Consider the following 26,919-nt stretch of genomic DNA (forward strand, 5'->3'; position numbering starts at 1 on the left):
AAACGGACTCTCAAGCTCCCGGCTCCCGCGTGGCTGCCAGCCCGTACCGCAAAGCGCACGCACGTGCGGGACGAAGGAAGCGGCCCGAGAACTACACCTCTCGGCACGCTCCGGGCGCGTCCAGTGACGTACTTCCGGCGCAGCGGCGCCGACTAGGCGGCCGCCGGAAAACCACACTTCCCGGCGTGCTCCGGGCGCACCCTGTGACGCACTTCCTGCGCGGCGGCAACAGCGCGCCCCCGGCGGCTAAGCGGCGGGGCGCAACGACGGCTCGGGTCGCGGCGAGTGGCGGGCGGCCGGCCGACGGGAACCGGGGCGGGGCGGCGGCGGCGGCCAGCGAGGGAGCGCGCGGGCGGCCTGGCCCCGCCCCCGGCCCGCCCCGGTGACCTTCAGGGCCCGGGCGGCGGGCGCAGGCCCCGGCGGCGGCGGCGACGACGGCGGCACGATGTTCGTGCAGGAGGAGAAGATCTTCGCGGGCAAGGTTCTGCGGCTGCACGTCTGTGCGTCCGACGGCGCCGAGTGGCTGGAGGAGGCGACCGAGGACACCTCGGTGGAGAAGCTCAAGGAGCGCTGCCTTAAGCACGTAAGGCCGGCCGGGCTTCAGGCCTCCCCCTCCCTCCGCCCCTTTTCCCGGCCGTCCCCGACACCCTCTTGACGCGCCTCCGCGAGCCGGGTCCCAGGCAGGGCGCTTTACCCTCTCTCCTCTGGTTTAACTCCGACGACAGCCCGGGCGGCGGGGCGCGTCGGGAGCGCAGGCCGGGAGAGGCGAAGTCGCCGCCGAAGCGAGGCCTCTAGCGTTTCCAGCATCCGCGCTTGCTGCCGCGATGCCGTTCCCGGAGCTGGGAATTAGTGCCCGAGGAAGTAGGGACCCACGGGAGAGGTGCCTTCTCCTGACCTGCTGAGCTGGCTGCTTGGAGCTGCTTCCCGGGGCTGGCATGGGGGGCCGGGTGGCCACTGGTGCCCCGTAGCTGGAATCACTTAAAACAGTGAGGCCGCGGGACTCGTCCCTGCGCCCCTGCTTCCCGGCGGCCTTTACAGCGATTGCGTGGGTAGGTCCGGGAGAAGGGGCTTCTCGCCGAGAGGGCCACTTTCTAAAGTTTGTTCCCACGAAATATTCCTTGTCCAGTTCCTTAGGTTGCCAGTTTTTGGAACTAGTTCTTGGCTTTACCTCTGTAAGCTTCTCGACTCCGTATGGCAGGCCAAGACATCTATCTATCTAACTGGCTGCCTAAGGAAACTCGATCCTTTGCACCATGTAGTGTCTCCATGTCGGAATTTAGGACAAAGAGGCCACAGCCTCTTAGTGTGCATTCCGTGTGATAAGTGATGTATCTATTAGTGTGGTCTCCAAGAATAAACTTACAGTTACTGTTCTAGTGACTGCCTATAAAATACTGTTGGGTCCCTCTTGGGAGTATGGTTCTGTGGAGGTGTCCTGTAACTGTCAGACGACAGGCCAGGGAGCGTTCTGGTTGCCAGTCCCCTTCTGGAACACGCTGGATGTGAATAACGGTCTCAGTCTCACATCGGGGGGAGGGGGATCCAGGCTCACACACTTGGCTGCTTTCTTCTTTTACTTCTGAGCCAGTCAGGTGATTTCACCACCTAGAAAACCACCATGATAGCAGTAAGCTGCAAGGCTGGGAGCTCCATGAGCATGCAAGTTCTTAGAGCCAGGCTCTTTGCTTATCCAGTACATTTTTTAAAAACCTCCCTGAGATGCTGTGTCTCACCCACTCAGGACGGAAACTTCTTGAGGGCTGGATTTGTACTCACACACCCAGGGCCAGACTCTTGGTGGGCCCATAACAAACGTGTGGATTAATACCAGCACACTGCTGAGATACTGCGGGTTCGGTTCCAGACCACCACAACAAAGCGACTAGCACAATAAAGCTAACTGCACGAATTTTTTGATTTCCCAGTACATTTAAAAGTTATGTTTACACTATAGTCTATTATGTGTGCAATAGCATTATATCTGAAAAAGCAGTGTACATACCTTAATTAAAAAATAATGCCGTTGGAAAAATGGCACCAATAGACTTGTTCACCACAAGGTTGCCACAAACCTTTAGTTTGTAGAAAACACAGTATCTGTGAAGCGAAATAAAACAAGGCACAATAGAACGAGGCATGCCTGTAAACGGAAATAGATTGTCAATCCAGAAGTGCAGGGCCGTGGCATGTCACCTGCTGAGTCAGGCCAGGGGAAGCGAGTGGTGTGGCGCTGAGTTAAACTCACTGATGGTGAAGATTGGCGTACCTGTCCTCACGTTGTTTTATGGAGGGGAGCGAAGTGAGAACTCTGATTCACGGACACTTGCTGAGGGGGTTCAGGAGCACTCGGGGTTCATGAGGCAGCCAGTTTCCATGTGATGCTAATTATTAGGTTCCTGATACTGGTTATTCCCGTCGCTGTTGGGATGTATCGTTTGGGATGTTTTCTGGCATTACCCTGCTCTGACCTGAGATTTTATCCACTCTGCGATCTCTCCAGGTACGGAGACCCGAGCAGCAGGGGAGTTTCACAACCAAAGAGCCGACATAAATTACGGGACTCAGAGCCAAGCTGTCAGAAAGTACTCCCACCTCCGTGCCCATCCCATTCTGCGGGCAGCGTTCGCTGCCTCGTGGGCCAATCAGCAGGCGTCAGTTAGGAAAGAGAGTTCTCAAGTTGTGGACTTGAATGTCACCCTGGAAACCAGTCCCTGAATGATGTCGCTGCTTTGCTTCTCTTCTTCCTTCCCGGTTTTCCCCTGGTTCCTTCTTTCTTCCTCTTTCCCCTCTACCTTGAGAGGACACTGTGGGTTTTTTCCCCCCACAGTACTCCTGGGAGTTTTATACTTTTTTATTATGTATATATTTTTAATTCATAAAGCTGCTTTATTATTGAAGGTTTATTATCATAACTCTTACAGAAATGGATTGCTATCGTAGCCTTTCCCTTCTTGGTATTATATAGATTGGGACCACCATGGTGGTCTCTAGCCCAAGCTTGGAGAAAGGGGCAAAGTAAACCATCTTGTGTGACAGGAGGTTCATGATTTTAAGAGAGTTACATCTGCGACATGGTAGGTGTTTTCTGTGTGTGGTAAACCTGCATGAAATGGCCAGTACGTACCTTGCTGGTATGGCTATTAACATTTCTTAGGTCACATGAAGGTGTGTCTTCAAATGACACATGACATCAAGGGTAAGAGAAACTGGTCTCCACTCTTCTGGGGAGGAAGCGGCTCACTGGCTGTCAGAGCCTCCCCGCTCCAGCGATGGGCTCTGCTGGGCTTTTTTGCTCTCACAGCCCAGCTCGCTCCATTGCTTCTGCTGAGAACAAAGCATGAAGTAATCATGCATAGTACGGGTGACTCATGCTTATGTTTTGTTCCTGGCGCCTGTTGACGCGCTGCAGGGTACAGTTTTTTTCAGGAACCAGCACGAGGATTATTTTGGAAACTTGTGTTTCATAGACTGTATTCTGCACTTGGCAGATCAGCTCGGCTGCACATTTTAGAACTAGAATCAGCACAGCCAGTACTCCTGGGGGCAGAGCCATTGTGCGATTCCGGGGGGGGGCGATCTCTGTCATGAATGGTCAGAGTGTGTCCTACTGTTGGCTGGATTCCACTTTTGTCCCCCCACCCCGCCCCAGTTTTCTGTGCACCTGTGACAGCCCTGAAGCCCTTAAGATCCGTTTTTCCTGTTTTCAGTGTTAGATTGCTGAAAACTCCGGTTGCTCTTAAAACGCCAGTATTGAGAGGTGAAGTACAGGCTTAGCTTCTCTCTTTGGGGGAGCAGTGACGTGTGCAGGGCACCTTTGGTGGCAGAGGGAGGTGGTAAGGCGGCCCCGCTTAACCGAGGAAGGCTGTGAGGACCCTGTGGCCCCGGGACCCTGGGGTGGGCATGTCCCCAGCATCACAGCAGCCTCCCTCCAGCGTGGACTTCAGCATCACCCCCGCCATGCGTGTTCTGGGGTTTGTGGGCCGCTGATCAGTGGGACACAACCACGTGCCAGGTGACCCCCTTCGGGCTCCCAGGAGGGGCCCCGCCAGCCACAGCTTGCTTTGGGGTCTCTGTGGCCGTCGCTTGGTGAGTGACGAGCCGAGGCTAGTCGTGTCTCCTCGGGGTTTTGTGGGTGTTGAAGTGGTCAGGCCCCTGTTTCCTGCTCCCGTGGACCGGCCTCCTCTCTCTGCTGTGTCTCTCTCTCAGCTCCCTCTCGTTTACCTTGGAAGGAGGGAAACAAGTGCACAAATCATACTTAAATCTTTAGGTTCTTGGGAGACGACGGCCCTGCTATTTTCACTTTTAAATCACTCTCCAGATATTTCTAGACTAAGGCAGCAATTCGGGTAGCCACTAATGACCAGCAGGGCGTTCAGTGTCAGAGCCGTGAGCCCGTTTGGGAGCACTTGGCGGGTCGGTGGCCGGGTGCTGCCCTCGGGGGCCAGGTGCTGTGGCGTTTCCTTTGGCTTCCACCGTTGCCAGGGATTCTCTGGTTTCATCTCTGCTTTAATTTCTTAGCTAGTCAGAAAACCAGTCAATTCTTGGTGCGGCTTCGGGCGTCAGGTCCTGTGTTATTACTATCATGATTAATTGATCTGCTGTCTTGAAACCATGTCTATGGTTTTTTCCTCCAGTGCGCTCATGGGAGCTTAGAAGACCCCAAGAGTGTGACCCATCACAAATTAATACACGCTGCTTCGGAGAGGGTGCTGAGTGACACCAAGACACTCCTGGAGGAGAACGTCCAGGACGAAGGTAAGGGCGCCGCGCGGGCCGGGAGTGGGCAAGGGTGCAGCACCCTCAACGAGGATGTCCCGAGTGGGGCTGAGCAGGGAGATGCGTCGGTGACGTGGTTTCATTTTCCTTTATTGAGACAAAGTGTGCCCTGGAAGAAAACAGATACTGAGGCTGAACCAGCAGCACGCATCTGAGAAACCAAATTGAATTTTGTTATTAATTCTGTTTCCAGGCAAAACCAAGGTCCCCAGAGCTGCTGCAGGCTTTATTTTGGGGGCTGGAAAGTACAGCCGTGGCGGTTGTTTCAGGCGTCTAGGAAGACGCTCTTAACGTACACACATCCATTTATTCACTCAGAGGCTTGTATGTGGAGGCGCCTGGGGAGAAAACTTTGGTTTTCTTGTCTTTCAAAGCACAATTTTAATTGTGGGATTCCCTCAAGTAATCTGTTTTGGAAATACTGGAATATCGTTTGCAGACCTCCATAGCGTCTGGCTGGCAAGCCCAGAGCCAGCTGGGTGCTGACCACGTTGTGGACTGTGGCCTCACCACAGCCCAGGTGCTTAGCTCTGAGGGTAAGACCAGACACTGCGACCTCACAGACGTTCAAAACAAAAAAGCCCTTAAAACGAGAATGCCGGTCCCCTCTGGTGACCCTCAGCCAGGTTCCTGCCAGGCCTGAGCCTGTAGGTGAGCAGGGGCGGCGGACATGGGAGCCGAAGGAAGGCTGGGGCTTATGTGGACGCTCCGTGGAGGAGGCCCAGAGGGGACCCCTGCTTTTCGGTCCTTGGGTCACCTGGCACCCTTTATGCCACTTTGTGGATGTGAGATAATAACCAGTGCGGTGCACTTTTTATCCTAGATGTCTTGTTGCTGATCCAAAAGCGGGCTCCGGACCCGCTCCCCAAGATGGCTGAGGTCTCAGCGGAAGAAAAGGTAAGTTTCAGAGTTTGGAAGTGGATATCTCTGTGAGGGGAGGTCTCCCACATTGAAGACTTGAAAAGAAACATCTGTACACTGGTTGTCTGTGGACCCTGCGGGTCCCGTGGTCACAGGAGGTATGGTCATGGGGGTTTTCTGTTGTGGCCGGTTGGCCAGTTGACCGATGCCTTTCCGGGTGGCTGGTCTGATGACCGCCTCTGCTTTGGGGGCTGCAGAGAGGAGATTGCGGCACGTTCTCAGGGCTGGGTTTAGTCTTGAGCTCCCGTCCCTCCTCTCCTCAAGCAAGTCCCGACAGAAGAAAGTTAGGAAGTCGCTAAAGACCACCCACCAAACAAGGAATACAGGTGCAGGGGCGGCAGTGAAGGCTCCCGGGAGCACCGGCCTTCGCGGAGTCAGTCCTTGGAGTTGCCACTTAGCTGAGTCTTCCCTCTGATGCAGGCGCCCTGGGGAGACCGTGCCGGTCGTTACCTGTGTAGTGGCCGCCCTGGAAGCTCGTTCCTCAGAAAGCCTGGTTTAGGAGGCTCATCTGTACATGGAAGATTTACTCTGTCAACACGCCTTTTTCTGCTCTGAGGCCAGATGCCCGGGACAGAGCAGTGCCGTGCTGGGGGGCAGCCACGTTAACGCCCGTCTTTCCTTGGCTCCAGGGGTAGAGTTTCTTACTTACGCTTCAAAACGCTCGGGAGCATTCACCCCAGAGAAGGCAGGCCAGACTCTGGGCCAGGCCCCGGGCCTGGTGGCGGAACGAGCTATTTTGGGTCTCCTGTGGGACAGGCGGCTGGGAGGAGGCCCTTCTTATCTGCAGCCACACCTGCCTTGGCGTGGCAGGCTGCGGGCACGGCTGCTCACTCCGTTGGGGCCTGCCCTGAGTCAGCCCTGTTTCCCAGAACTGCTGGGTGGATCCAGTTCTCGGGTTACCATTTTGGTCGTTGGCAACTATGTGAACCTTGGTGACTGTGTGAACAGCGGGTTCCCATCACCCCCACGGTCTGGGTAACTTGCAGGGCTGTGGCCCTCACCTTTTTTTCTGTGCGTACTTGTAAAATGTTAATGTCCGTTTTTGTGAATTATTATTAATTTTTATTTTTTATTTTTTTTATTTTTATTTTTTGCGGTACGCGGGCCTCTCACTGCTGTGGCCTCTCCCGTTGCGGAGCACAGGCTCTGGACGCGCAGGCCCAGCGGCCATGGCTCACGGGCCCAGCCGCTCCGCGGCATGTGGGATCCTCCCGGACCGAGGCATGAACCCACGTCCCCTGCATCGGCAGGCGGACTCTCAACCACTGCGCCACCAGGGAAGCCCCACAATCCTCTTTTATTTTTTTATTATTATTATTTTTTGCTGTACATGGGCCTCTCACTGTTGTGGCCTCTCCCGTGGCGGAGCACAGGCTCCGGACGCGCAGGCTCAGCGGCCATGGCTCACGGGCCCAGCCGCTCCGCGGCATGTGGGATCTTCCCGGACCGGGGCACGAACCCGTGTCCCCTGCATCGGCAGGCGGACTCTCAACCACTGCGCCACCAGGGAAGCCCTATTATTAATTTTTAAAGTCAAAGTAGCACGTGTATTTAGAACGTCAAATAATACTACAGATACTCTAATACAAGTCAGTAGCCTCCTATCCGTCCTGAGTCACACACTCGAAAGGCAACCACTTGTAATTCTTTCGACTGTGATTCTCTTTCTGATTTCTGAACAACACGTCTTACTGCTCTTTCTTGGGATCCCAACTTTAGACGCTGTTGGCTGCGTCTTGGTGGTCGGGGCAGCCCCTCCCCCAGCCTCCCCCGCAGCTCTTGCCATGAGTATCGGATCATCACGTGGGTCAAAGACGCAGAGTCCCCGTTGTTGTTACTGTTATGTAAGCGTTGCTTTCTGCAGTGAGCAGCCTGCTAAGGTTAGCTGTCCTTTTTTTACGTAGGATTTTGTTTTTCCTGGAGTCAGTAATTGATTCCTTGTTTTGTTTGTTCTCTGTAGGCGTATCACTGATATTTCAGATTCTGCACCAAAATTGATAAACCCCTCTGAAAACAGGGTCGCAGGCGTGCGGCCATCTGCCGCTCCCACGTCCTGGGAGATGCCCCTCAGATCCTTCCGTCCGTCCGCCCACATCAGCTGTGCAGCCCGGGCTGGCCCGCCTCCCTCTGTGCTGGTCCTCCTGCGTCCCCCCGTGTCTGCCTGCTCCCTGACCACAGGCCTGCCAGCTCGGAGCAGCCCCCGGCGGTGCACCGCTCACTGGGTCCACGGCGGGTGGGCTCGGCTGGGCCCTGAGCTCGGGAGTAGCTGTCAGGTCTCCCTCCCTCTCGGGAGGCTCTGGGGAGGCTCTGCTTCCAGCTCTTTCAGGGGTTTGGGGGAATCCAGTTCCCGCGGTTTGGAGGGCTGGGGTCCTGTTTTCCTGCTGGCTGCGAGCTGCCGCCACCCTCGGCTCCTGGAGGGCGTCTTCAGAGCCACCCGCGGGAGGTCTCGCGCGTTGGATCCCTCTTGCTTTGAATCTCGATGGCCAGAGTTAGCCCCGTCCTGAGTCAGGGCTCGCCTGATCAGGTGAGGCCCACCGAGGGTCACGTCCTTCAGGTCGCCGTGCCGTGTGATGTGACCTAACCCCAGAGTGAAGTCCACCTGCCACAGGCCCAGGGTCGTGCCGCCGTGATTGCCAGGGGCAGGGCCGTGGGGTGTCTTGGAGCCGTCCCCGCCTTGTGCCTGCCGTGGGGTTGAGTGTCTTGCTCTTGACTTGTTGTTGGTTTGGTGGGACCAGACCCCCTCCAGCATCGAGGAAGAGGAGGAGGTCTGGAGGCCCTGCGTCCAGCGTGCGGTGGCTGCTGAGCGAGTGCCAGCCGCGTGCGTGATGGCGGTCTTGGCGCTGTCGCCAGGGTGTCTGTGTGGCGGGTGGGAGCCGGTCAGGTCTACTTTTCCTTCCTCTGTGCGTGGTCTGTTTCCTCCTCCCTGATTCCACCTGGAATTTTTAGGATCTCCTGATAACTCTTCAGAGGTCTGAAATTTCATGATTCGCTTTGATGCACGCCTTTCCCCATTCACCGTGCCTGGCACATTGAAGCTGGAGTTTCTGGAAGTTTTCTGGATTGTTTTGGTTGATTTCCTCCCCCCGTTTTGTGTTTTCTCTTTCTGGACTTCCTGTTGGATGTTGGACCTGCTTTCTGAGCGATGTTTAAATTTTCCAATTAGATGCTTGTTCTCAGATGACCTTTCGCAGCATCCTGCTGTGCTCCTGGCCCTCTGAGCGCCGTGTCCAGTGCTCTCTCCTTTCAAGCTCCTCTCTTTCTTTCACCCTCTTTCACTTTTTCTGCCTCTGTTTTGGCCTCTGTCGTCCACGTCGCAGGCTTTCCTCACGTCCCCGTCAGAGGCCCTGGGAGCTCACTGGCTGCTCTGTGCCTGGCGGGTCGCGGCCGCCCCTCCTGTCCAGCATCCCGGGAGCCGGGTGATGCGGGGCTGGGCCTGCCATCCGGGGCTAGGACCACGCCTCTGCCCCCTGGGCTCCCTGGCTTGGGCTCCTGCAGCTCGCTCCCCCCCCGCCCCGCCCCCTCTGGCGTGGCCCTCGGCCCTGGGCTCGGCCGGGCCGTCCTCTATGCGCTCGGTCTCCACGGAGCTCTCCTCGTCCTTCCAGCTGTTTGCCGTCCTCTGAGAATTCGGTACTGTCTCTCTCAGCTGTATTTTCTTTATTCTTTTTGTGTCTGCCGTCTCTGTTCCTTCGCCGTCGCGTGCGGGGGTTCCAGAAGGAGCAAAGGTGAGTGCGTGTTTTCGGCCAGTCTGCGTGGTCCTCTGCCGTCACCCGCCCGGCCATCACCCCATGTGATGGTCATTCTGTGGCCACAGGAGACAGTGTCTGTCTTCCCTGTGTCCCGCACGGCCATGCTCCAGCGCCAGCAGGCCGCGATCGTGTCCCCTGTCCGTCCCTGAGGCCACGCACAGAAATCTCCAGAAGCCTCCCTGCTCATCAAGGCGTATATGGCTCCAGCTCCCAAGGACACTCGTTCTTCCCCTGGTTAGAGCTGTTTATTCAGCAAACGTAACCTTGCCTCTTGTTGCTCTTCACTCACTGCCGACTTTCCAATTACTTTTCTGTTAGAAAAAACAAGAACAGAAAGCCCCGGATCGAGACGCCATCTTCCGAGCCACCGCTGACCTGCCCTCCTACGACATGGACCGGGCCGTGGTGCAGACCAACATGAGAGACGTGAGTGCCCGCAGGGCCCGCGGCCACCGCCTGGGAGCCTTTGCCACCGCGTGGGGCTGCGGGAGTTCCTGGAAGCCCTTGGGGAGCTGGGCGAAGGGGACACAGGAACTCTGTGCCTTGTTTTGGAGCTTCTTGTAAACAAATTAATTCAAAATAAAAAGTTTGAAAAGACGTTGAAAGGCAGGACTGAAAGGATAGATACTATGGGAAAAATGTTAGTTTTGCCCTAAGTTTGGTAAAAAGCTTTCAGAAAGAAATCTGACTCTTGTTTATCTTGGATTGGAAAGTTCTAAGTTAACAAAGCTGAGTGTTTCCAGTGCTCCCGAGGGAGGGCTGGGCAGGAGTAGGGGACGGCCGCCCCCGGGACTGAGGGCCAGTCGAGCGTCTCTGCCTCAAGCTGGTTCGGTTCAGGAACACGCCTCTCCGGGGTCTCTTCCAGAGAGTTCCTTGTTGATCAGGGCATTGGAACCCGGGCACACCTGTCTCTTCCCAGCCTGTGTGTGTGTGTGTCTCACGATGGCCGAGACTTATGGGGGTTAGGGGAGGGAGCTGGCGGTGGGGGGTTCTAATGACATTCCCAGCAGCCCCGCTTTTTGAGAAGATGAATCGGCTGCAGGTGAAAATTAGAGACCTGCGTCTGTGGAGCCCGTGGAATCAGTCACTTTTCTTCAGTGAAGCCAAAGGAGGGCTCTCAGCTCACTTAGTGACCAGTGGGCCAGACACCTTCCTCGTGGGCTGGATGGCTGAGTGACATCACCAGGTGTTTGTGTGTCTGTGTCACCAGCGGGAGGCCGTGTCACAGCCCCCCGTCCGTGCCAGCCAGAGCCTCTCCTGCCCGCCCTCCTGAGACACCTCGTTCCTGTTCTCCTCAGTTACCTGGACATCGTGTGACTCACAGATCTGGAATTTTAGGACAGGGCATGTCATCTCAGATCCAAGTAGCTTTGTTGAGCATCTTTTCCTCTCTCTGCAGTTCCAGACGGAGCTCCGGAAAATCTTGGTGTCTCTCATCGAGGTGGCACAGAAGTTGCTGGCGCTGAACCCGGACGCGGTGGAATTATTTAAGAAGGCAAACGGTAGGAGCACGCCCCAGGGTGGACGCTTACCCTCAGCCGTTCCTTGTACCTGGGAAGGGCCAGTAGGTGGAGGCTTGGTGAACCGCTCTCACCGCCGTCCCGTGTTTATGCAGGCGACAGCTGATGGTCCTCTCTCGGGTTTTCCGAGCTGTGAGAGATTTGCCACAAACGCCTGGTCCTCAGACACTGCAGCGGCCCTCGCGCGGCCGGGCACTGCCTGAGGCCCTCACAGTGCCGTGTCTTGCCCGCAGCCATGCTGGACGAGGACGAGGATGACCGTGTGGACGAGGCAGCCCTGCGGCAGCTCACAGAGATGGGCTTTCCCGAGAACAGAGCCGTGAAGGCCCTGCGGCTGAACCAGTACGTGCTCCCTCGCCAGACGCGGCAGGCTTGGTCTTGTGGGGTCCCCCGTGGGACCCAAACCCTTTGATTGAATTGTTTCCAATACGTGTGAGTGTTTAAAGAGGACCTGAAATGCATGTCCCGGGAGTAACGTGACTGGGCGTCTCCAGGTGTTTCAGGGCAGTTGGAAATCGACTCATGTATTGGGAACGTGACGTATGATGATGGTTCTGTGCATTTCACTGGGCTGTGTTTTATGGGAACTCAAATCGAAGCTTGTTCACAGTAGGGCTGTGGTCAACTCCAGAAGTGTACGTGGTGGTGTCCTCAATAGTCTGTAGTTTCTTGTTTCTAGTTACTTGCCCTTCGTTTATGTTCAGATCTGAAATAAATCATCTGTAACTGACAGATGGTCAGTGGGCTGTGTTCTTTTTTGCTTTGGACCCAGACTCTCGTGTGTACCTCCCGGGTTTGGTTTCCTTTACTTTGCCCGTGGGTTTCCGTGTTCTGGCTGGGGCCTCAGGGCAGTTTGGGGCAGGGCCAGAGCTCCAGACATGCCAGATTCTCATTACAGGGATCGGCAGCTCGTGGTAGGGAAGCCATGAAGTCGGAGAGGCTTTTCTTGGGGAAACAAAGGCCCTGGCTCCCTGGCCTGGGGCTGCTGCACAGAGCCCGTCTTACCTTGCAGCATGTCGGTGCCCCAGGCCATGGAGTGGCTAATCGAGCACGCAGAAGACCCCACCATAGACACGCCGCTTCCAGGCCCGGCCTCGCAGGGAGAGGCGGGCGCCGAGGCCGCCCCCACCGGGGGGGCCGCTGCCGCCGGGACCAGCGCGGAGGATGAGGAGGCCAGAGACGAGCTGACGGAGGTCTTCAAGAAGATCCGGAGGAAAAGGGAGTTCCGCGCAGACGGCCGGGTACGTGTTGACGGGCCTGGGTCGGGCAGGTAGAGGTGCTGGTTCTCCCGAGGCTGCATCGTGCAGAGGAAGCTGCAGCCACGTTGGCGACCGCAGGCTGAGCCGCCGGCCCTGTAGAAAGCGAGGCCGGGGGAGGAGTCTGCACACAGACCTGGGGCCCCTTGAGTCCCCGGGTTTAGCGTGAAGTTTTCCTCGCTGGCGTCCAGGTGGCTGTGTTTTCCTCCGAACGGTTAGTCCACACGCCTGTCATCTGAAAAACTCGTGATCGGGTCCTGTCTGTATCATAAGTGTCCTCGATCCGAGGGGTTGGTCGGGGGTGCTGCCCAGAGACTGGAGGGCCACCCGCCCACCTCGTGGGACCGTCTTGTGAGCGGGGAGGCTGCTCAGGCTGCCGTCCACCAGGTAACCCGGCGTCTGTGGGATTCAAGGGCCCGGGGTCCCGGTGCCTCTGGCTGTACTTGGCCAGCTGACCTTAGTGTGCGTCTTTATGGCCCCCTCTTCACTGTCACCTCATATTTGATACTTTTGTGTCTCCCTGTTCTTTTTCACTGTTCTCTTCTTTCATTAGGGTTTAATTTTAATTTAACCTTCTTGGCTGTTTTTCATATTTTGAGGATGTTCTGGTTATTTTTCAGATCATAGCTCTGTCTGCTCTGGCGTTAGGGCTCCGATTCTTCGTGTCCTCCTGATTTTGCTCGTGGCCTGGTTTTCTCAGGGTGCGATGCCTCATCGTGGGCTCACCTGTGGGCTTGTGTTTCTGTGGGACTCCCCATTGACCAGGCCGTGGGGCGCCCTCTGTGGTTGATTCAGAGTTTGCTTCTGTGGGGTTGAGCGGGACCCTGAGCCAGGGGCCAGCTTTCATGCTAACCATCCGGCAGGGCTCCTGGGCCATGCAGAGTGTGACCCACGGCACTGGGGTGTGGGTCTTCCCCTGCCCCTCTCTCTGGGGATGCAGACCCTGCACAGGGTCCTGGTTTGAAGCTCCAGCCCCCCGCCTTGCATGGACCCAAGGTCGGTGTCCTGTGTGTGATGTTAGGCCCCAGCCCCGCCCTGATGAGGCCTGTGCCCGCCATCCCCCCAAGGCACACCCTCTGGGAGGCTAGTTTGTTGTTCCTTTGTTTCTGTTTCTTGGGGGTTCTCCCTTTTTGAGTTCTGCTACGTGTTCAGAAGTACCTGGTTACTTTAGTCCCGACTTTCCCGGTCCTGAAGGACATGTATCTTGTTGGCTTAGTCTTTTGGGGAAAACCCATCCCAGGTCTGGCACTTGGGCCCCTGTTCGGGAAGGGCAGCCTCTCCGTGGGTCCTCGTGCTGTCGGGTTCCACGCGTTCTCCTGTGGAGGTCCTGCGTGGGCCTCGTCAGGGCTGCTGCCGGGTAGTTCACGGTCTTGGTCACCGACTTAAAGGCCTTTCCTCCTCTGGGTGTCGTTCTTGACCATCTTAACATGCTCATTTTCCCAAAAGGGTGTCGAGGCTTGAGGGGCCAGGGCCTTTGATCCTGTACCCGTCAGGGGGACGGTCCGATAAGGGTCAAGACATTAGTTTAGATCTGGGGAGACTGGACTGGACAGCAGGGCTTGGACTTGAGACCCAAACAGACGTTTTGCTGCCTTGCACCCCCTGCTCCTAACACCCCCCCCAGCACCCCCCCAGCTGCAGACAGGACAGTGACCATGCAGGGCCTGTGGGCGCAGGGCCCCTCTCCCAGTGCTGGGAAGACAGGCGGGCGGAGCATCTGGAATCATCCCCAGATGTCTTGGGGCATCATTTCCTGGGCTGAGAGAGGAGTCTGGAGAGAGGATGGTTTTTATTGAAACCAGTGGCAAAGGCCATCCTATCCTTGGGTTTCAGAGTAGATTCCGGGCGATTTTATGTGACCTTGATATCAAAATACTACCGCCTGGTGGGCTCTGCGCCCAGCGATCACTCACAGGGCCCTGGAGATAGGAAGTGGCCCCGGAAGGCAGAGGAAGTGGATCCTAAGCAGAAAATGCTGACTTGAGAGCTCACTGCACGCAGTGTGCTCCAGCTGAACGCCTTTCCTGATCTGCCCGCAGCTGCTGCTGCTTCTGTTGGGTTCTCTTTGAAACAGTCCAGACTGACTGCACAGTGGAAGGGGTGCTGTCCACGAGGCCAGAGAGTGCCGGGGCCACGCGAGCGCCCACATGCTGACCCGAGGGGCCGGTGGCGTGAGGCCAGCCGACATCCGTGCGAAAGCTGGGGGAAGATGACGTCAGGATCTTAAAGGGCACAGGCCGACCTTCAGGGAATTAAGAGAATCCTTTGAAACTTTGATGAAGCCTTCACCTTTTTGTGCAGAGTTGAGCCTTTCAAAGGTTGTAGAATAAAAGTCAAGGATAAAGTGAAGGAATGTGTCGTCATGTGACTTTTGTCCGAAAAGTGTACCCCCCACACGTGGAGCACTTGGGTCATTGTTCCCTCCAAAAACCAGCATGTGTTTAACTTGCAGCTTAAATTTTGTTAAATACGTTCAGAATTAATTTTAGTTTCTTTTTTTTCTTTTTTTTTTTTTTTGCGGTACGCGGGCCTCTCACTCTTGTGGCCTCTCCCATTGCGGAGCACAGGCTCCGGATGCGCAGGCTCAGCGGCCATGGCTCATGGGCCCAGCCGCTCTGCGGCATGTGGGATCCTCCTGGACCGGGGCACGAACCCGTGTCCCCTGGATCGGCAGGCGGACTCTCAACCACTGTACCACCAGAGAAGCCCTAGTTTCATTTTTTTTTAAAGATAAAGTGTGTCAAAAATCACTGACATTTTTGTCTCCGCTCAAATGGGAATTGCTGATGTGACCTTTCTCTGACACGCTCGTCCTGGATGAGAGCCCTCTGGAATAGGCTGCGTGAGGTTGTGAAGACAGGTCTACCCAGACAGTCACGGGGACACACCTAGAAGGACCTGGGGTGGGAAGGCGAGCCTCTGGCCGAGAGCAGGCGTGCCCTCCACCTCCCGGCTCCGTCCCTCTGTCGTTAAGAAAACCAAGAAGTGTTTCAGTAAAGCTGTAGGGAAACAGAGTCTTGAGAGAGGAAACCCCGTGGTGTTGCTTTAAAACACCCCCTGCCAAGGTGCTGCTCGTGAGACGTGGCTCAGCCCCACAGCCTTGCTGCCGGGGCCCCCGTGAGCACGGCACTGAGGCCCGGCTTCTCCTCTAGGCCGTCATTGCCCTGATGGAGATGGGATTCGATGAGAAGGAAGTGATAGACGCCCTCAGAGTGAACAACAACCAGCAGAATGCCGCCGTGAGTACCAGGCCGTGCCTCGGTGACGCCCCGTGTGTCCTGAACACTCTGTGTGTTTGGTCACCTTCCCGTGCAGTCAGTTACTTTGGTTTTGAAGTGAAACAATGGGGTAGATGGTTCAAACAGTATACAATTTTTTAAATACTGAGAAAATTCTGGGCTTTGCCTTTCAGAAAAACGTACATGTTCTGTGGGTGACTGTGTGACACCAACACTAAGATGGTCCCCATCCTGTGCACACACGCCCACGGCCGATGGAGAGCTGCCTGGGGAGGGGCTGGGGGCGACAGCTTGGTCCACTTGGGGGAATAGAGCTAGTCTGGCCCACAGGAACCAGGGAGGCGAGGTGGGCCCGTGCTTTAGCCGTTCCTGACTCACTGATGCGCCAAGAGGTGCTCGCTCAAGCCCAGGGCCGCTTCCCGCGACAGAGCCCAGGTGTGCTGTGCGTGTCTTACCTTCTTCTCCCAGCGCTCGGGCGGGTGAAGCTGGCGCCCGGTCAGGTCCTGGAGAAGCTGCAGCCGTTACATTGAGCTGCGGTGCCAGGATCTGCCAGGAAAGCCAGGCTGGTGCTTCGTCTCTGTGGCCCGTCCTGACGTGTGTAGCACCTGAGTCCGGGCTGGGCTTGCTTTTCTGTCAAGGCCCCTGCCGGTCAGGGCAGCCCTGGGAGCTGACCAGGAGCCCTGGCTGCAGTGTTTGGGTTGATGGGGTCCGGAGGGCACTAACAGCTGTTGCTCTTGTGTTCGCAGTGCGAGTGGCTGCTGGGAGACCGCAGGCCCTCTCCTGAGGAGCTGGACAAGGGCATCGACCCCGACAGCCCCCTGTTTCAGGCCATCCTGGATAACCCCGTGGTGCAGCTGGGCCTGACCAACCCTAAAATCTTACTAGGTGTGTGCCTTCTTTCTGCTTGTGCAGGGGTGGGACCTGCCTGCCACACAGATGTCACCGGCCGATACCACAGCCGCCACGCCCCAGCAGCTGCCCCTGCAGGGTCCCGGGTGGCTGCAGCCTGAGTCACTGTAGGGCCCGGAAATCAGGTCGTGCTCGTGGTGTGACAGCCTCTTGTTCGGTGACTCCATTCAAGGTGTGAAAAACCAGTTAAAGTGGATTATCTAGTCTGGGCGAGTGTAGCCGGCACCCAACAGGTTAGGACCGTGTGTGAGGGGCTGTTGGTTGATTGTAGCTCTTACTCTTTGAAAGGGTTTCTTTGGCATTTGTTTTGACTGTGAGATATAATACACCTACAAAAGCGTACATAATTTTTGTAACTTTGAAGAGTAATAATAAAACTAATAACCGTGTTCCTGCCACTCAGCTTTAGCCTAGAGTCCCTGGGGTGCCCCCCGCCCCCTGCTGCGGTGACCACGCCAGCGTTTGCCACTCCTTTGCTTCCTCAGCCGTGTTGCCACGGGTGTCTGTGTGCTTAAACCATTCAGTTGCCGCCTCTTGTGTTCTGGGCCAGCTGCTGGGACCGACTTTCTGAAGGGCCGTAAAGTACTTCATTGTGTGGATGAAGTCAGTACCGTGGCCGACTGCGCTGCGCTGCTGCCCGACGGTGCCTGCGTGGCTTCCTGGCCTGCGGGCTGCTCTGCGCGCTCCCGCGGCCGCTCCTGTTGCAGGACGGTTTCCCCAGGCCTTGTGCCCTGGGCCGGGCTGGCGGGGCCCAGGCGTGTGTGTGTGTTGAGCCTGCTTTCCAGAAAGGGCACCCCCTGTCCACAGCAGCTCATAGCCCCTGCCGCTGGCCCTCCCGGAGCAGCCGCCCAGGCAGGCACAGGTGCTTCTGCGTGCGTGGCTATTTCCCTGATCTCTAAGGCCCAGCCCCTTCCAGAAGTTTCAGCCTCTTCTAGGACCTCCGCTGGGAAAGGCCTTCTGCCTGACTTGTGGCTGCTTTCCCTGTTGGATCGTCTTCTTATCACTCGGAAACTTCTTCCTGCCTGCCACGCGCTGATCCTTTAACAGACGTTTAGATCTCAAAGATCATTCGTCAGTTTCTGGTTTCTTTATTTATCACTTTGATGAACAGATGTCCTGTATTTTAATGCAGCTGAATGTGTGGGTTTCATTGATGATGTCAATCTTTAAAGAAAGCCCTCTGATCCCAAGGTCAGGAAGACCTTCACCTTTATCTTTTTCTAGTAGTTTTAAAGTTTCTTATTGAAGTCTGTGGTCTCCCTGGAGGTGTGTGTGGCATGAAGTAGGGATTTTTTTCTCTTTGTGCCCAAACTCTGTATGTCAGCGACGTGTCCTATCGTGAGTTTATTTTGCTCTTTGTACCAGGCGCTCAGCAGTCCTTTCCACACCGAGAGCATCTTCCCGCCCTCCGGCTCCTCGGCCACCTCAGGAGATTCACATGCTGCCTGGGGTCTGTCCAAAGCCTTTTCTAAAGAAATTCTTTTAGTATCTGACCACTGAGTGCGATTTGCTGTAGGTTTGTTTTTTTTTTTAATTTCTGAAGATATAATTGGTCAGATTCAGGAAGTTCCCCTTTCCCTCCAGTTTAGACGCTAAGAGTTCTTAATCATGGATAGGTGGTCAGTTTTACTGGATGCTTTTTCCCTATCTATTGAGATTACCGTGTGGTTTTGCATCTGCTAAATTGAGTGTTTCTCCCATTTCTAAAACAAACCACATGGAGTGAGTGCCACCCAGTCTGCAGGCTCTGAGTCGGTGACCTGGACAGGACACACACTGGCCCAGGGTCCTGCCCCCTCAGGCCCCAGGCCTCCTGCAGTTGCCAAGTCCCCGCCTGGAGAGAATTGACCTGCCTGTGAGGTCACCGGCCTGTGGGCACCTCTGCAGCTACACACTTCTCTCAAGACATTTCCGGTAGGATTTTTAATGACCTTTGTCTCTTTAGATGAAGTAAAATAGTCATTCTAGAACATTTGGAAAGCACAGAAAAGCGTGAAGACGTAGCAGTCACCCCTCCCTCATCGGTGGGTTCCTCCTGGTGGTCCTGCGGGGTCTGGAACAGATGCAGCCACACTGCAGGGCAACTTTATCCTGCTTATTTTCTCATCCCATTTGATGCCTTTTCTCTTGGTGCATTTTTTACTCTTTTAAAAATGAGATTTTAGTGGTACAGGTGTTTCATTCTATAGATCTGTCACGTTATTTAACAAATACCGTTCCCCTGTTTCTGGTCATTTAGATTGTTTTTCGTTTTGTTGCTTTTGAACCTACTCCACCTCCTCTTTGGGTGCAGCTCCCTAAGGACAGGCAGCTCTAAGTCAGATGACCCGGTCGAAGAATACAGACGTTTAAGCTCTTGGTGACGCCTTGACAGCTGACGGGGCCTCTGTCCGGCTGAGATGCCCGCCCTCACCCCCACTCCTCGCACAGGGACCCAGAGGCTCCGTCTGTTCCTTTGAGCACTTTTCTTCCGGCCGTTGGTGTTCTTTTACTTGTCCCCTCTGCACCGTCCACCCGTCGTGTTTCAGCTGCCTTGTTGATCTTAGAGCTTTGTTAACGGCTCTTTATACATTAGGAGCATCCTTGGTCGCGTGCCGCACTTTTCAATTTTAATGCACGAGATGTGCAGAAGAAAGACCTTCCTCAGATACATCTTCATCTCTGGTTTTTCATATTTAATGCGTTTTTCATCGTTTTGTGCAGCTCTCTCCTCCTTCTGGAATTACTTTTGCTAAACCCACTGTATATTTCGTTCTCTCAGATGTCACGTCATCTTTCTGGATTCTCTTTCTGATATTTTTAACTGGTTTGCAGAGGATTTTAATCAGGAGGGCTTGGTTGCGGGGGGGTGAGGGCGTCAGGTCGTAAACATAATGAAATCATACTTTCATGCTGAGCCCTGCGGTGAGGCCCTGTGGCCCTGAGCAGCTGTGAGCACCTTGAATAAATGCTTCCCATGAAGCCCGTAAACTTGGGACCACTTTCAGTGACATGATTCGACGTTGGCAGACGTGACAAGGTCTGGCATAGAGCCGTGCTTCCCAGACGTGAGGGCGACCGTCCGCCCTGCGGTCACTGGTGAGTCTCACCAAGTTGGCCGGTGTGTGTCTGGGCTGTAGAGCTGTTTGCTGGGGGCACCTCTGTTTGTGGTCGGACATTTTATGGAAGTGTTTAGAAATGCAAAGTTGTCATTACAAAGAGCTGCTCGTTTTTAATGTGCTAGTTTTTTTTTTTTAAGTCACTCCTTAACATTGAACATTCTGATTTTTCCAATTAGGTATTATTAAATTGGCAACAGTATCCTTATGTAAGTCTTTTCTGCATCTGACTGTTTTGTCAGGGTAGGGCTGGAAGTGGAGTTACTGAGTCACAGGCTGTCACTCTTTTAAGATTCCCGGTAGCTGGTGCCAGACTGCTTTCCAGAATCGCTGTGCCTGTGAGCGCGCGGGCACGCCGCCCCACCCTGCCAGCAGCAGCGCCCTGTGTCAGCTCCCTAGACACTGTCGGGTGGCGGCTAGCAGGGGTTTCTGGGCCCCGGCCACAGAGGACGTACCCTTTAGTCCCTGCAGCCACATGTCGGGGTCTGCGGGGTGCGGGCCCTCAGGTAGCCCCGTCGTGTCCCCGCAGCGTTCGAAGACATGCTCGAGAGCCCGCTGAGCAGCACCCAGTGGATGAACGACCCCGAGACGGGCCCAGTCATGCTGCAGATCTCCCGCATCTTCCAGACCCTGAACCGCACGTAGGCCGCGCGCTCCAGCCGCCGGGCCCAGGAGGGCGGCCTCTTCCTTCCCAGCCGAGGGCTGGGGAGAGCGGGCAGACCCCGGGGTGCCCCTGGGCTGGGGAGGGGAGAAGGGTGGGCCGGAGGGGGCCCCACCCCGGGTGTTGGGCGCCCGGGCCACACTCGTGCTTGGATCTTCCTGCAGAAAAACCTCTGTGGCGGCAGCGCGCTCGGCCGTGCCTCTAGCCTCTGACAGTGTTTACAGACAACGTCGTCACCCCGGGAAGGGGTCACCTCCCTCCAGTGTCCCTCTGGGCCCTTGAAACGCTACTTGAATTGACCTGTAGGCGCTGCTCGTAGAGTCCACTTGTTATTTGAAAGATGGCATGTTTCAATCCAAAGTGTTAACGTCAAGGGTACTAACTTAAGTACAAAAACTCGCAGACGACTTTTCTTTAATAAATAAATACCCCTTTTCCAATTTTCTGTCTCAATCTTATTTCAGTGCCAGAGAGGAAGCTGCGTGCGTCCTGGGGACGTTCGCGCTCTCGACACAGAGCACGCGCACCTCCTCACCCGGGATGCTTGCTGCCGCCCCGCTGACGCTTTCTTGGCGGACGCGCATGTCTTCCTTGGAGTCGAGGGACCGTGCCATCACCTAGCCGGCCTGTGTTCCCGAGTCTCCGATGGTGGAAGCTGAGCGCCACAGGGACTTGCCCTGCCTGTCTCTGGCCGCCGTTTTTTTAAAACATTATCTGTGTTTTTAAATGAGAACTGACCAGCCGCACCATCCGGGGGCTGGCCTGGTGCGTGCCAGTGCGGACACGTGTGGATGCGGATGGGCCTCAGACTCACCGAGAGCACCTTCTTTCCTGGCAGATGTTTAAGGGGGTCCATTGGTTAGAAAAGATCAGTGCGCAGGTCAGATCCCCCTTCTCAGACGCCCGTGCACTAGCCACTCATTTTGGTCAAAGAAATCCTGTCCCTTTGACTCCCCTGGACAGCCAGCCTCCTGCAGACACAATTCCACGTTGCTTCTTCCAGGTTGGAGGGAGGGAACCGTGGTAGCTAGGCGTCTCCCGGGTGGCTGGCAGCCCGCCTGGCTCTTGCTCCTATGACGTTTCCTTCCCTGTGTGGGCCCACCGCGCCCGCCTGCAGGGGGATACCTGTGATGAGCCAGCCCGCGGCCCTGCGGTTGGATGCCCTTCACCATGGTTCCTGGAGGACCTTTTCTTCCTGTGCGCCTCACGCGGGTCTCAGGCGGCCCCGGGCGGTGTGGGAAAGATGCCCAAGGGGAGGCCTCTGCATCCGGGGCCTGCATGCAGTCCAGGGAGCCTGGGGTTGAAGGCTTCTGTCCTGGTTGTGGGGTGGGGTACTGCCCACGGGTGGCAGGGGCAGGCGGGAGTCTGGGGGCATGGTGATGGTGGGGGGACTGGGCTTTGCAGCCCTTAGGACTCACACTCCCTTTATAACAGATACCCTTGAATGCCTCCTTTACTGTCTGTGGTGAAATTCCCAGAGACTATAACCTAATTACATGCCTAGTTTAAAAAGTCACTTTAATGCCATGACAGGAACATGAGATTCTCAGGTACAGCCGTTGCAGAAGGAGAAGATGAAGTTGTCCACTCTTGGTGGTTAAACACATTCAGACCAAGACAGACGTGGAATTCTGACTCAAATACTGGGGAGGATTGCCATTGGTGACTGACTCAGGAGGGGCCTCGGGTCTTGATAAAGTCACAAACACGGCAAAGTACGTTTTTCCCATGATTTACGCAGCAGTGGCATTCCTAGAAAATTCCTAGAATTAAGAGTGGGTGTGACTGACGAAATGGTCACACGCTGAGGTGTGGGGAGGTCATTTTGGCTCATACGTGATTTGGCTTGAGCTTTGTGCTAACAGCCTGTCTTATGGCCTCAAACACGTGCATCTGCTTTAACCATGGAAGAAAAGGATACATTTGCCAATCAAAATGGAGTCACTGTGGTTCGGGCTTCGAGGATGGAGCTGGGGGCTATTGTGGATGTGGTTTCAGACAGTTCCTGCTTCACTGAGAACTTGAATTTTCTTTTTCTTTTCTAAAAAATATTTATTTGGCTGCGTTAGGTCTTAGTTGTGGCACGCGGGATCTTCATTGTGGCACGCAGGCTCAGTAGTTGCGGCACGTGGGCTTCTCTAGTTGTGGCGCACAGGCTCTAGAGTGCGTGGGCTCAGTAGTTGAAGCGTGCAGGCTTAGTTGCCTTGCGGCATGTGGGATCTTGGTTCCCCAATCAGGGATGCTACCCGAGTCTCCTGCATTGGAAGGAGGATTCTTAACCACTGGACCACCAAGGAAGTCCCGAGAACTTGAATTTTCTTTCTTTTTTTTTTTTTTTAATATGTATGTATTTATTCATTTACTTGGTTGCACCAGGTCTTAGTTGCGGCAGGCAGGCTCCTTAGTCGTGGCATGTGAACTCTTAGTTGAGGCATGTGTGTGGGATCTAGTTCCCTGACCAGGGATCGAACCTGGGCCCCCTGCATTGGGAGCGTGGAGTCTTAACCACTGTGCCACCGGGGAAGTCCCGAGAACTTGAATTTTCTGACCTGTATGAGACTCAAGGTCATCACCAGCTGTCCTCAAAACTGTTTGCTAGTCGCCGCCACCTGCACCCTCACGGTCTCAAGGTCTCCCCTGGTAACTGTGCATTCTGAAGCCCAGCCGACCCAAGCACCCTTCCTTCTTGCCTGCTCCAGTCCTGACTCTTGACGAACAACTGATGCGATTTTGCGGGTTTTCCCTTTACAGGCCTCCCGCCTCTTCTAGTCCGGAGGACACAATTCACGTGCTTCTTGAATCTGTCTCCCGGGCTATGGTCCTCAGTTCGACTTGAGTAAAACTCCTTTCCATTCCTGTTACAGATTGTTTATTGATTATTTCCTTCCACACAAACAATGCTGAGTTTGAAGCAGAATTAGTTTCTAGGCCCGGATGACATCACGCGAGGCCTCAGCTGCGTGGTGCCTGGTGGCCCAAGGAAAGCCACGCAGGTCAAGGAAGCTGCTCAGGGTTTGGGACCCGAGGGCAGGGCCAGGTGTGTGGAGGATCCAGTGTTAGAAGAAACAGGAACGGACGAGGGTGGTGGGTTCACCTTCAACGTCCTGCACACCTAACGCACCTCCCGAAGGGTCCCTTCGTCCACCCCCGCGCCACACGGCCTTGCCAGGCGGAGGTGGCTGTGACTGCTCTGTGGGGACGTCAGGTGGCTGCTCTAGTTTTCCAGGTCATGAAGCTTGACAGTTACTAGTGACACGCTTCACTGAAGGTTCCTTAGAGCATCAGTCTCACATCAACCCGATGGGAGTGCTTTTACGGCCGCGTGGCCGACGTGGGGACCCAGTGTCGTTCCCAATCCAAACGTTGGGTGCTTGGTGTTAGGAGAGGGGAGAAGGCAAGGCAGCTCTCGGAGAACCTCCGCAGCAGTCAGCCTGCAGACGCCGTCCTGGGCAGCGCTGCTCAGAGCGCCCCCACCCAGCCTGAGGCCACCTGCCGCTCCAGGACCTGGGACCAGGGCACGGGGCCTGCCGCCCGCCCCCTCTCGGGCTCTGGGTGGGCCGAGGACTTTCTCTGTAGAGGGTTGAGTCAGGGAACCATCCGGGCTCCGGATGGGTGAGTCCTTGGAGAGCGTTCCTGCGGGGACTGCTCCCCGTGCCCAGGCCCCGGCCGGCGCTGTCTGCTGCCGTCCCTGTGACCTGGATGCCCCGAGCTTGTTGAGCAGCTGAACGCTCCCACCCCGCTTTGGTGACGTGGGAAGCTCAGCGCACTTGCTGGCCCTTCCTTGGAGAGAATGAGTTTGCCACTCCCAGTGGGCTCTTCCTCCATAGGCCTGCGTTCTGCCGCACCCTTCCTGGCCGCCCCCATCAAGGCCTCGCCCCTTGCGGACCACACCCCAGGCCACGCCCCTCCACCCTCGCCAGGCTTTCTCCCACCCAGGCCTGTCCTCATGAGGCAGGTCCGGTTTTCACCTGCATGGTTTGAACGGGGCTGGGGAGTCGTGGGAGGAGCTGCTGCGGGGAATAAACGGCTCCTTCTCTGCAAGGACTGTCCAGAGCCCTGTCGGTCCCCTGACTCAACCCTCCACAGAGAAAGTACTCCTCCAACCCGGATCCCGAGAGGGGGTGGGCAGCAGGCCCCGTGCCGCAGTTCTGCTCCTGCACCTGCCCCTCAGGGGCCCTCGGAGCCTGTCCTGTGGCATGTGGAGAGGCGGCCCGGCCCCTGCAGCGGGGCTCGTGGCCACAGGAGCCTGAGGGCAGAAGGGGCCCGGCTCACTCTCAGCAAGTGGGTGGGGAGTGTCCACCAGGGCTGGCCTCTCTTGTGTCCCCATTCTAGGACCAGCGGGCCCTGGTGGCACTCAGGAAACGTTTGATGGGACGTCTGGCCAGGCAGCACGTGGAGGCCGTGCGTAGACTGGAGTTGGCCTGTTGCCGGGTTGGCCCTGGTGGGGAGCCCTGGAGTTGGCCTGTTGCCGGGTTGCAGTCCAACCCGGTGGGTGTGGAGGCCGGTGGGCCTCAGGCCCCAGCTGTGGGCTCTGCTCCTGGACCCTGCGCCCTGCGCTGCCCTGTGCTGGGTGCTCCGTCTCCCCTCCACACCCCACGGCCCCCTGACAAGCTGCGCACGCGTCAGTGTGTCTTACCGGGCAGGGCCTGGGCTGGGAGAAGGACTCGTAGCTTCGTGGCCCCGGCAGCAGGTGTCTGGGAGGTTGCAGGTTTGAAAGAAACCGTGTTTGCAAGCAGGACCCGCGTAGGTGATCCTGAGCGGTCCAGGCCTCCTCACTATTCAGAGGGTGGCTCCCAGGCTGTGGGGTGACCCGGGTGCCCCACCCATCCCAGGCTTTCCTGGGATCAGGGGCTGAGTTCGGTGTGGTGGCCGCTTGCACCTGGGGGAAGGTAGGATGGCGCTGGTGCTCAGCGCACCCACCGATGGCTCTCCCTCTGAGAACTGGAATCCAGCATCTTCCTGCTTCACCCAGGGACCGTGGGCAGCACAACCCAGGCCCCGTCCCCTGGCCGCATCCCGTCTCTCGCCATGTGTAGGCAAGCAGGTGCGCCCGGTTTGAACCATACGCCCCAGGGCCGCAGGCGAGGGCGGGCGGAGAGGCGTTTGGCCCAGCTGTTGTACTGGGACCGCAGCTCTACCAGCTGGGTGACGTGGTGTCACCTCTATGACCTCTGCTTCCTCACCCTCACTGCAGAGTGACTGCCCTGTCACACTGGCGAGTCCAGCCTGGGGCCGGTCTCAGAATCAAGAACAGCCTGCTGGGCAGGAGACCGTGTGCTCAGCCCCACCCGCTGCTGGCTGCTGCACCCCAGCCCGGGCACCTCCTTCCCGATGACGACACTTGACAAAACCGACCTGTCCAGAGCATGGCTCTATTTCACCAGAAGTTTCTTTCTCCCTAGTCTGGCCGAAGTGAGCTCCGAAGTGGACTCGCCCAGGCCATGTGCACATATGTGTGTGTGTGCGGTCCAGGGGGAGCATCAGGGCTGAGTGCCAGGCATGTTCCCAGCCTCCGGGCTCCCCCACGGCCCCCCCCACTCCCCGGTGATCCAGGGCCTCTGAGCAGCTCTGGACCCTAGGTGTGGGCCGTGCCAGCCCTGCTGAGGTCACACGTGCAACCAGGGGCCCTGGGCCGGGGATTTGGTGTCTCTGGGAAGGAAGCTGGGGGCTGAGACGGGGCAGGCCAAGTGGGCAGAGCCCCTGGAGAGTGGACAGGAAGCTGGGCATCAGATGCCCCCTGGACAGGCCAGGACAGAGCTGCTTTTCTCCGCTTGGTCTCCTTCCAGAGAAGAGCCCTGTGGGGTCTCTGTTTCAGGGTCTCAGAAAGCCCATGAGGCACTTCAGGGCGGGTCTCACTCCCTGGGCTGCCTCGGGGACGCTGGAGCCAGCAAGGGCAGGCTGGACCAGGAAGAGTGGGGGTCCCGGCCAGCTCTGCCCCCCGGTTCTGAGGCCTGGAGTTAGCCCCTCCTCCCTTCAAACTGTGACTCTGACCCTCCGGATCCTGGGGGACCCATGGCCACAGATTTGTGGGACCCCCTCCTGTGGAGTAGGGTCTCTGACACCCACCTGAGGCCCATGTGTGAGCTGTGGGGTCAGCAAGGTGACCGCTGGCCCCCCAGCCTGGTCACGGGGGCCACCCTCTTGCCAGGACTTGCTATTGTCCTGAGGGCCACGGAAGGAGCCCCACTGCCCCGCGGAAGCTGGGCCGTAAGAATGCCCAGGCCACGTGCAGGGACCATGTGGGGCACTTAGGGGACGGCCAGAGTCCCCCACCATGCTGGGCGTGATTCCGGCCCCAGCATCTGCACCCCAGCTGCTCTTCCCGCCAGGACCCCGGCTCTGGAGCAGGGCCGGCCTGCCCTGACCCCTGGCGGCCAGCACGCTGAGAGGCTGAGAGAGCTGCACCCGGTGGCTGTTTGCGGGGCAGCCACTGCAGCCCAGCACGCACTCGCCGGCCTTTAGGACGGAACTTTGGGCCTGGACTTGAGGCTGGCCTGCCATCGGCTGCCCCGGGAGCCCGGGACGGGGACTGGGGACCTGGAGATGCCTGCACTGCTGGCTGTGCCCCGGGGGCAGGGCTGGGGTGAGTGTGGGCCCCGCCGGCTTCCCTCCCACCCTCACCCACCGGGACCCACAAGGCTGCCCAAAGAGAGGGGCCTGCGGTCCTTGCTCGTGAGAGCCCGTCCCACCTCCTGTGAAGAAGGGAAGGAGGTGCTCTCCCTTTCGCCCCCGGCTCTGAGCCTTGTGCGCTGCCCCAGGCAGCACTCACCCCCCGCACTGCGACACCACTAAG

The 26,919-nt window shown here is 56.9% G+C and overlaps 1 protein-coding gene across 2 annotated transcripts; it reads left to right on the plus strand.

Moving 5' to 3' along the window:
- The first annotated feature begins 256 nt into the window (after positions 1 to 256).
- UBAC1 (UBA domain containing 1) lies at positions 257 to 20,568 on the plus strand. 2 transcript variants are annotated; one of them, XM_060101615.1, is made up of 11 exons: positions 257 to 583; positions 4,635 to 4,755; positions 5,600 to 5,673; positions 9,762 to 9,869; positions 10,843 to 10,945; positions 11,197 to 11,305; positions 11,976 to 12,204; positions 15,372 to 15,458; positions 16,205 to 16,343; positions 19,995 to 20,106; positions 20,291 to 20,568. In XM_060101615.1, exons 1-11 carry the CDS (start codon positions 446 to 448, stop codon positions 20,406 to 20,408), a joined length of 1,338 nt encoding a protein of 445 aa, XP_059957598.1. In that variant the 5' UTR covers positions 257 to 445; the 3' UTR covers positions 20,409 to 20,568. The 2 variants fall into 2 exon arrangements, with proteins under 2 accessions (XP_059957598.1, XP_059957599.1); XM_060101616.1 differs by having other exon boundaries at positions 260 to 583; positions 19,995 to 20,383.
- The last annotated feature ends 6,351 nt before the right edge of the window (positions 20,569 to 26,919 follow it).

The sequence above is a fragment of the Mesoplodon densirostris genome, chromosome 6 (assembly GCF_025265405.1).
Source record: "Mesoplodon densirostris isolate mMesDen1 chromosome 6, mMesDen1 primary haplotype, whole genome shotgun sequence".
NCBI lineage: Eukaryota > Metazoa > Chordata > Mammalia > Artiodactyla > Ziphiidae > Mesoplodon > Mesoplodon densirostris.

What these genes read in the sequence shown, in the direction of transcription:
- UBAC1 (XM_060101615.1), top strand. Translation starts at nt 446, where the DNA reads ATGTTCGTGCAGGAGGAGAAGATCTTCGCGGGCAAGGTTCTGCGGCTG. An exon ending in GGAGAACGTCCAGGACGAAG is followed by an intron (nt 4,756 to 5,599) that starts GTAAGGGCGCCG and finishes TTTTTATCCTAG; the next exon opens with ATGTCTTGTTGCTGATCCAA. An exon ending in TGCAGACCAACATGAGAGAC is followed by an intron (nt 9,870 to 10,842) that starts GTGAGTGCCCGC and finishes CTCTCTCTGCAG; the next exon opens with TTCCAGACGGAGCTCCGGAA.